Below are 10,619 nucleotides of genomic sequence, written 5' to 3' on the forward strand. Positions count from 1 at the left end.
TAGGATTGGTAAAGATCTTTTCCCAGTCTGTTTGTTGCCATTTTGTCCTAACAACAGTGTCCTTTGCCTTACAGAAATTTTGCAGTTTTATGAGATCCCATTTGTCGATTCTTGATCTTAGACCATAAGCCATTGGTATTTTGTTCAGGAAATTTTCTCCAGTGCCCATGTGTTTGAGATGCTTCCCCACTTTTTCCTCTATTAGTTTGAGTGTACCTGGTTTGATGTGGAGGTCCTTGATCTACGTGGACTTAAGCTTTGTACAGAGTGGTAAGCATGGATCAATCTGCATTCTTCTACCTTTTGACCTCCAGTTGAACCAGTACCATTTTCTGAAAATGCTATCTTTTTTCGATTGGATGGTTTTGGCTCCTTTGTGAAAAATAAAGTGAACATAGGTGTGTGTGTTCATTTCTGGGTCTTCAATTCTATTCCACTGGTCTATCTCTCTGTTTCTGTACCAATACCATGCAGTTTTTATAACTATTGCTCTGTAATACTGCTTGAGTTCAGTGATAGTGATTCCCGCAGAAGTTCTTTTATTGTTGAGGATATTTTTAGCTATCCTCGGTTTTTTGTTATTCCAGATGAATTTGCAAATTGTTCTGTCTAACTCTCTGAAGAATTGGATTGGTATTTCAATGGGGATTGCATTGAATCTGTAGATTGCTTTTGGTAAAATGTCCATGTTTACTCTGTTAATCCTGCCAATCCATGAGCATGGGAGATCTTTCCATCTTCTGAGGTCTTCTTCAACTTCTTTCTTCAGAGGCTTGATGTTCTTATCAGACAGATCATTTACTTGCTTGGTTAAAGTCACACTGAGTTATTTTATATTATTTGGGACTATAATGAAAGGTGTCGTTTCCCTAATTTCTTTCTCAGCTTGTTTCTCTTTTGTGTAGAGGAAGGCTACTGATTTATTTCACTTAACTTTACACCCAGCCCCTTAGCTGAAGTTGTTTATCAGCTTTAGTAGTTCTCTGGTGGAACTTTTGGGATCACTTAAATATAATATCATATCATCTGCAAATCATCTGCATATCATCTGTAAATAGTGATATTTTGAATTCTTTTCCAATCTGTATCTCCTTGATCTCCTTTTGTTTTTTGATTGCTCTGGCTAGAACTTCAAGAACTATATTGAATAAGTAGGGAGAGAGTGGGCAGCCTTGTCTAGTTCCTGATTTTAGTGGGGTTGCTTCAAGTTTCTCTCCATTTAGGTTAATGTTAGCTACTGGTTTGCTGAATATGGCTTTTGCTATGTGTAGGTATGGGGCTTGAGTTCCTATTCTATCCAGGACTTTTGTCATGAAGGGGTGTTGAATTTTGTCAAATGCTTTCTCAGCATCTAATGAAATGATCATGTGGTTTTGTTCTTTCAGTTTGTTTATATAATGGATTACATTGATGGTTTTCCATATATTAAACCATCCCTGCATGCCTGGGATGAAGCCTACTTGATCATGGTAGATGATTGTTTTGATGTGCTCTTGGATTTGGTTTGCCAGAATTTTATTGAGTATTTTTGCATCAATATTCATAAGGGAATTTGGTCTGAAGTTCTCTTTCTTTGTTGTGTCTTTGTGTGGTTTAGGTATACGAGTAATTGTGGCTTCGTAGAAGGTATTCGGTAGTGCTCCATCTGTTTCAATTTTGTGGAATAGTTTGGATAATATTCGTATGAGGTCTTCTATGAAGGTCTGATAGAATTCTGCACTAAACCCGTCTGGACATGGGCTCTTTTTGGTTGGGAGACCTTTAATGACTGCTTCTATTTCCTTAGGAGTTATGGGGTTGTTTAACTGGTTTATCTGTTCCTGATTTAACTTCGGTACCTGGTATCTGTCTAGGAAATTGTCCATTTCCTGCAGATTTTCAAGTTTTGTTGAATATAGGCTTTTGTAGTAAGATCTGATGATTTTTTGAATTTCCTCTGAATCTGTAGCTATGTCTCCCTTTTCATTTCTGATTTTGTTAATTTGGACACACTCTCTGTGTCCTCTCGTTAGTCTGGCTAAGGGTTTATCTATCTTGTTGATTTTCTCAAAGAACCAACTTTTGGTTCTGTTGATTCTTTCTATGGTCCTTTTTGTTTCTACTTGGTTGATTTCAGCTCTGAGTTTGATTATTTCCTGCCTTCTACTCCTCCTGCGTGTGTTTGCTTTTTTTTGTTCTAGAGATTTTAGGTGTGCTGTCAAGCTGCTGACATATGCTCTTTTCTGTTTCTTTCTGCAGGCACTCAGCGCTATGAGTTTTCCTCTTAGCACAGCTTTCATTTTGTCCCATAAGTTTGGGTATGTTGAACCTTCATTTTCATTAAATTCTAAAAAGTCTTTAATTTCTTTCTTTATTTCTTCCTTGACCAGGTTATCATTGAGTAGAGAATTGTTCAATTTCCACGTATATGTGGGCATTCTTCCCTTATTGTTATTGAAGACCAGTTTTAGGCCGTGGTGGTCCGATAGCACGCATGGTATTATTTCTATCTTTCTGTACCTGTTGAGGCCCGTTTTTTGACCAATTATATGGTCAATTTTGGAGAAAGTACCATGAGGAGCTGAGAAGAAGGTATATCCTTTTGCTTTAGGGTAGAATGTTCTATAAATATCTGTTAAGTCCATTTGGCTCATGACTTCTCTTAGTCTGTCTACGTCTCTGTTTAATTTCTGTTTCCATGATCTGTCTATTGATGAGAGTGGGGTGTTGAAGTCTCCTACTATTATTGTATGAGGTGCAATGTGTGTTTTGAGCTTTGGTAAGGTTTCTTTTACGTATGTAGGTGCACTTGTATTTGGGGCATAGATATTTAGGATTGAGAGTTCATCTTGGTGGATTTTTCCTTTGATGAATATGAAGTGTCCTTCCTTATCTTTTTTGATTGTGGGGGGCTGCTTTTGAGCTCTAGGTGAGGGTGTCATCCAGGAGGCCCTGTGCCGCCTTTTCCGGGAGCCCCCGTGCACAGGGGTCCCAGATGGCGTTAGGTGTTTTCCTCTGGAGTCAGAAATGTGGGCAGAGTGTAGTCTCTTCTGGAGTCCCAGGCGTGTCTACCCCTCTGAAGATTTAGCTCTCCCTCCCACGGGATTTGGGTGCAGAGAACTGTTGATCCAGTCCCTTTAGGTCCTGGGGGTGTCTGGAGAGCAGGGGACCTGCTGCTTAAGTACAAATGTGATTTTTAAATCTAAGTCTTGCTCTTCCAGTGCAAGACTGTTGAGGCTTTTTTGGGACCAAGTACATGGTTAATTTTTGAGAAGGATCCATGAGGTCCTGAGCAGAAGATCTATTCTTTTGTGTTTGTGTGATAGATTCTGTATATATCTGTTGGGTCCATTTGATTTGTAATGACAGTTAATTTCATTATTTCTCAGCTTTGTTTTTTTTCTGGATGCCCTGTTAGTAGGTGAATGTAGGGTATTGAAGTTCACCACTATTATTGTCTGTGGTTCAATGTGTGACTTAAACTTTAGAAATATCTCTTTTACAAATGTGGGAACCCTTACTGTTGGGGCATAGATGTTCAGAATTGAGATGTCATCTTGGTTGATTTTTTTTTCATGAGTATAAAATGTGCTTCCCCATCTCTTTTTATTGCTTTTGGTTCAAAATCTGTTTCCTCAGATATTAGAATGGCTATTCCAGTTTCTTTCTTGGGAACATTTGTTTGAAAATTCTTTTTCCAGTCGTATATTCTGAGATAGTGACTATCTTTGTTACTGAGGTGTCTTTCTTATATGCAGCAGAATTATGGATCCTGTTTATCCATTCACTCTGTGAGCTCTTTACTGGTGAATTTAGTCTTATAACGTTGAGAGATATCAATGACCAATGATTGTTAGTCCTTGTGATTTCTGTGTTGGTATTATTAGTGTGTGTACATGTGTATAAGTGTGTGTGTGTGTGTGTGTGTGTGTGTGTCTGTTTCTCTTGCTTTGAATTTGCTTTGAGATGATTAATTTATTGTGTTTTCTTCTGTGTAGTTACCCTCTTTCTGTTGGAATTTTCCTTCTAGTAGCTTGTGTAGGGATGGATTAGTAGAAAGATATTGTTTAAATTACATTTTGTCATGTAATATTTTTGTTTCTCCATCTACTGTGATTAAAAGTTTTGCTTTATAGAGTAGTCTGGATGCATCTGTGGTGTCTTAGAAATTGCAAGGTGTCTATCCAGGATCTTCTGGCTTTAGAGTCTCTGTCGAGAAGTTAATTGTAATTTTGATCGTTCTGCCTTTATATGTTACTTGGCCTTTTTCCTCTGTAACTTTTAGTATTTTTTTTGTTTGTTACATTTAGTGTTTTGAATATTTTGTGACAGGAGGGCTTTTTATTCCAGCCCAAATCTATTTGGTATTCTGTAAGCTTATTCTGCACTTATAGTCATCTCTTTCTTTACATCTGGGAAGTTTTCTTTTATGGTTTTATTGAAGATATTTTCTGAGCCTTTGAAATAGGAATCTCTCCCTCTTCTATTCCAATTATTTGTAGGTTTGGTTTTTTTCCTAGTGTCCCAAATTTTCCGGATGTTTTGTGATAGAAACGTTTTTATGTATAATAACCATTTTATCTTATTTAATTTATTATTTATCTATAATTATTTTATCTACATCTCAGATGTTGTCCCCATCCAATTCCCCCCTCTCCGAGTTTTTTACCTCCTCCCCCCTCCTCTCCATCTCTGAGAGGACTCCTCATCCCGCATGCTCCTCTTTTTAGATTTGGCACTTTCTGTGGCTATTTTGTCAATTCTTTCTATTGGGTCTTCTATGCCTGAGATTCTCATCTATTTCTTGTGTTTTGGTGGTGATGCTTGTGTCTGTAATTCCTGTTCTGTTCCCTAGATTTTCCATCTCTGAGGTTGCCTTCATTTGTGTTTTCTTCATGGATTTATGTCTTTTAGGGTTGTGAACAGTTTTATTTCCTTCACCTGTTTGATAGCATTTTCTTGTACTTCTTAGGGATTTATTTGTTTCTTCTTTAAAGGACTCAACCTGTTTAATTGTATTTTTGTCCATTTCTTTAAGGGATTTATTTATTTCCTCTTTAAAGACCTCTATCATCTTCATAAAATGAGATATAAATAGGCTTGCTTTTCAGGTGTGTTAGACTATCCTGGGTTTGCTGTGTTATAAGAGTTGGGTTCTGATGGTTCTCTATTGTGTTCTTGTACTTCCCTTTAGAAATCTGATTGTCTCTGGTTTTGGCTGGCATGGTAGTCCCTAGGAGTAGCAGGCCTCTGAGACTGGTTGTGCTGGGTGGCAGCAGGCCTCTAGCAAGGCAGGCAGAGATGTGAGCTGGGGAGTAGAGTGCAGATCGTCAATTGCAGGTAGATGTGTGGACTGTAAAATGGAACTCAAAAAGGATGAAGCAGACCTTGAAGGCTGCTGGGCTTTCTGGGGTTCTAGTAAGTAGGGGATTGTGATGTGGGTGTCTCAATTAGTTTTCTCAGGTGGGAGCAGGGTATCTTGGTGGCAGGTGAAGCTCTGGGCTGGGGAGTAGAGTGCAGATCCAAGAATACAGGTAGAGCAACTGCTAAGATTTTAAAGGAGTTTCCTTTAGGAGTTTTAGAAACAGATTGAGGCTGTCCATAAGGGTTTTTCTCTACCTATCTACCAGATGCAAACATAGGATTCCAGTTAATGGAAAGAACAGATATGCATGCCCTATCTGATGGGTCCAAGAAACAAAATCATAGCAAGTAAACTCAGGAAAAAGGATTTTTATATTAACAAGCAAAAAGAAGAATAGACCATAAAGCACAAGAAAGTTGGTGAGAACAATGAACAGCTGCTCTAGAAGAAATGAACTCAGGGTAAGATTTCATGGGGAGCACATAGCATGCAGCAACTGAGAGGAACTTGAGGTTATGACACTAGAAAGGAGAATCAAGCAGGTGTACACCAACACATAAAAATTTAGATATTGATCTGATAAAGCTCACACAGAGTAGTACCATGGTAATGAGGAGGTCAGTAGAGTGTGATAGCCAGCTAGGATAACCAAACAGTTGAGTTCTCAGTCCAGTGTGAATCAAAATATAGGAACAAATCAACATCTTCAAAGGGTTTCTACATTGCTGTAAAACTCCTGGTATTCTGTATAACTTACAAGAATGCAGCACACTCAGAGACACACAGAAGCAAACAAGGAGATGGACCAATTTGGAGAAGAAGTGGGGAAGAGAGAGAACAGATGATAAACACAACAGGTTGATGACTTAACTAGAGTTATGCATGCAAAGGACACCAAAGCAGGAATTTTTAGTTTCGTACAGAGTTATTCTTGAAAATATGTGAGTAAATAAACATATAAACATATCATAAACTGGTATGTGTGCCTGCATGTATTTAATCAAGGATAATTTCTTCTGCATGCAAGATATGTATTAGATGATTATAATTTTAATACCTGGTTGTACAACTCATCGTATGGTCATCGGAACCTGTTTTCTATACTTCCAGGAGGCTTCATTTTACTTAAAAGGATAGTTATTTTTCTATCACCATATTAAAATACCATTTCTAGAAGCAATGTATAGAAGGAAGCATTTGTTTTGGATAATGTTATCAGAGGAGTGGAAGGTCGGCAGAGAAACAAGCAGCAGATATGAAAGCAAGAAGAGGAAGCTGAGAGTACCCATCCATTATTCCAATCACAAAGCAGAAAGAGCCAATTGAAACAGACTTTATTCTCAAAGCATGCTCCCAATGATATACTCCATCCAAAGCCTCCTTAAACACTGCTGTCTTGCAGACAAAGTGTTTAATACCTAAGACTATGGGTACTTTTGTTATCCAAACCATTACACCCAGTTTCCATTAACAAAGACCTCTACTATTGCTACTTCAAGTGAATATCCCACAGCAGAGAGATGCTAGACTTCAGAAGGTAAAAAAAAAAGTGCACTAATATATGCAAAAAACAAAACAAAACATTTTTTCTTTTCACAGACACCATTATGCTGTACAGCCAGATAATCCCAAATAATCCACAAATATTTATGATTGATATGCAAATTTATCAAGGACACTATGTACATCATATATCTCATTCAGTTGTATTTTGGAGTTGTATAATCTTAAAAACGTTTTAGTATCCATACTGTTTTTGTTACAATGATATCGAAAACGTGCAAAGAAAGTTCTAGTCTATGTTGTACTCAGTAAAGATTACTCCCTCAGTATTTCTAGACTATGATAGAAGCTAAAAATAGTTTATCATAAGACAATTCCCAGTAGTTCAATTCCCAGCAGATGCTAGTGTCATTAGCATCCAGATATAGCTAACTCTTAGGCCACATACACCCATACTTAGAAATCACTTTTCCTTGGAGGTTATAGTAAAAAAGAAAAAGAACCAATTGACTTTTAATTTTCCTTACCACTTAGAGTGCCCCCCTCTCTCTCTCACACACACACACACACTTACAAACACACATGCATGTAGAGGAAAAGAGGGAAGAGAGCAGGAGAAAGAATAAGAGACTAGTACGCTCCATCTGTCGCTTGCCTCCCATGACCTCAGCATTGGTCTTACTTTCCTGAATGAAAAAGATGTGAATGAAACTTAGCCTTTGGATATCAGGTTTCCTGAGGAACATCATTAATTTTTAGGGTAAGTATATCAGATTTCTACATTGGGATTGTATTCTTATTGGGAAAAATAAATACAGGTTATAATAAGGAACGTGGGTGAGTAATGCGTTTCAGATAGAGTTATCTCTTAATATTTGAAGAGGCTCAATGCTCACTTTTCACTTTCAATTAAGAATTCAGCTTTTGACTTCTAAAATATAACTCCAACAAGGAGTGTTTTTAAAAAAGCTCTTGGCAAAACTGCACACGGGAACCAACAACAAATCATGACAAAAAATATTTATCGTATGGCAACTATATGAAGGAAAGAAGACTATCATCTTATTATGCAACTTTTCATATTGTATACATTCTTTTTAGGAAACTGCTTCTATCCTGTAGTTATGATATATGAATTACTTCTCAGCTCAAAGTGTTCCTAGACTTCATCTATATAATCTTTATTTTTGAAAAAAATATATAAATTAAACAAAGGTTGTGTGAAAACACAAATAAATTTTATAAACCTCAAGTTACAGAATAGACATCTATTGGGTTTTGTGTGGGTCTTTTGAAACTATCTAAAAGATACTCTAAATTTAAAATTAATAATTTCGAATTAAAACTCTTTTATTTTTCCTCCAATGGCTTTCTTCATGGAACCATAACCATTCCCATGATTGTAATTTTTCCTTTCTTACTACTTTCACTCCACACACCTTGGTCAATGTGGCTACTTCACCATACCTGTGTTGCCTACCTGAATCTGTTTTATGACCATTAATTTTTTTCATTTCATCAAAACATACTATTACATGCAGAATTCTCATCTATTTCTATGTATAAGTATTTTGTTAACATTGGCGCTAATATCTAGTCTGTATTGTCACTGAATAGAAAGACACATTATCTATCTTACATGTAAAAGCTTAGCTTGATTACATGACCTGAAAGAAATTTGAATATATGGTTCTGTGAATTTGTGACTCAGACAGGAAATCAAAGAGCATGTTGTTATGGGAAAGTCAGTTGCTTTGTTTATGATGTGATTTATCTTTATTCCCATCAAACAGACTCTAGAGTCTACTAGAGTAGATGCTTTTGTGAGGAAAACTTTGGCTTTTCAAATTTATTTCTAGTGACTCATTATCCTCTGTCTACCTTTCTGTTCACCAAGTAGATGATTTCTGATAGGTGTTAGGCAAGTATTTATTATTTATAGTAGTTCATTTTTATTTTTGAGAGATTACATTGATTATGTTGGTACAAATAGGTTATTTATATATTTTGGGCTATTTAATTTTTCTATGAGTTATAATGGAGTAGTTTGAGTTAGAAGGTACTTGAAATCATTTCCAGAAGTCCTACAAAGTAATGTCTTTGAAAGTGAGATACATAAGAACCACTAGTGTTGCTAATAATTCAGTACAGACTGGGCATCCAGAGGTGAACAAGGAATGTCTGGAGTACAGCAAATGTTTTGTCAACCTAGCTGCCCCATTAGAGGCCATCTGCAGTCTGTGGAATGTATGACATGACACCATCTCAGATGCAGAGACCAGACTTTACGTTCTGAACATCTAGTACTAAAGGGATGGATACCAACTGTGTGTACCACACCAAATAAAATCCTTGGTGGAGCACAGGTAATCAGACAGAGATGGACCCTCAAGAAAGACTGTAGCCAATATAGGGAATAAAATTATGTCGGTCATGTAGTGTGTGAACTTTAGGGGTATTTTTCTTTTCACAGAGACAACTCTACCATGAGTTTCCAACACTCATTATGTCACTTCTAAATGTCAGCAGCCTGACTCCAGCTTCATTAATCCTCAATGGCATCCCTGGTCTGGAAGAGGTTAATTTGTGCATCTTTTTCCCACTGTTTACCATGTATAGCATTGCCCTTACAGGGAACTTTGGACTTATATATCTTATCTATTCTGAAGAGGTCTTACACAGACCTATGTACATCTTCTTAGCCCTTCTTTCCTTCACAGATGTGCTCATGTGCACCAGCACCATTCCCAACACTCTCTTCATATCGTGGTTCAATTTCAAGAAGATTGACTTTAAGGCCTGCCTGGCTCAGATGTTCTTTGTGCACACTTTCACAGGAATGGAGTCCGGGGTGCTTGTGCTTATGGTCCTGGACCTCTACATAGCCATGTGTTACCCTCTGCGCTATGCCACTATCCTCACTAATGTGGTCATCGCCAAGGCAGGGATGCTTACTTTTCTTCGGGGAGTGGCTCTTGTCATTCCCTTCATATTCCTCACCAAGCGCTTTCCGTACTGCAAGGGCAATGTCATCCCCCACACCTACTGTGACCACATATCTGTTGCTAAAATATCCTGTGGCAATGTTCAGATCAATGCCATCTATGGTTTAATGGTTGTCCTCCTGATTGGGGACTTTGACATCCCGTGCATCACAGTTTCCTACACCATGATCCTTTGGGCCGCTGTGAGTCTGTCATCAGCAGATGCTAGACAGAAAGCTTTCAGCACCTGCACTGCTCACATATGTGCCATTGTCATCACCTACGTCCCAGCCTTTTTCACCTTCTTTACACACCGCTTTGGGTGGCATACCATCCCTTCCCACATACATATCATTATGGCTAATCTGTATCTACTCATGCCTCCCACCATGAACCCTATTGTGTATGGGGTGAAAACCAAGCAGATACAAAAGAGGGTCATTAGGTTCTTTTTTAAAGGGAGAGAAAATTCTTCTCATAAATTTTAATGGACGCTCCTAAAAAGCCATAGTTCTCTTAGTCAGTTTTACCTCAGAGAAAACTTTAAATCCTGTGTCTGACTGTAAGAAGTACATGCATGGGGTTGGGGATTTAGCTCAGTGGTCGAGCACTTGCCTAGCAAGTGCAAGGCCTTGGGTTCGGTCCCCAGCTCTGAAAAAAAGAAAAGGAAAAAAAAAAAAAGAAGTACATGCATGTGGCTCAGATTCTTCTACCTATTTTGAACAAGTGAAATCATGTTCATGTAAACAGAAAGTATGAACTCAAAATCTCTTCCCTTGAGCTCTCTA

General features: G+C 37.8%; 1 protein-coding gene across 1 annotated transcript; it reads left to right on the forward strand.

Moving 5' to 3' along the window:
• The first annotated feature begins 9,353 nt into the window (after positions 1-9,353).
• On the forward strand, positions 9,354-10,319 carry Or52n1b (olfactory receptor family 52 subfamily N member 1B). The gene has a single exon (NM_001000737.1). The coding sequence runs from the start codon at positions 9,354-9,356 to the stop codon at positions 10,317-10,319; it is 966 nt and encodes a 321-aa protein (NP_001000737.1).
• Positions 10,320-10,619: the final 300 nt, after the last annotated feature.

Source organism: Rattus norvegicus, chromosome 1 (assembly GCF_036323735.1).
Source record: "Rattus norvegicus strain BN/NHsdMcwi chromosome 1, GRCr8, whole genome shotgun sequence".
NCBI classification, from domain to species: domain Eukaryota; kingdom Metazoa; phylum Chordata; class Mammalia; order Rodentia; family Muridae; genus Rattus; species Rattus norvegicus.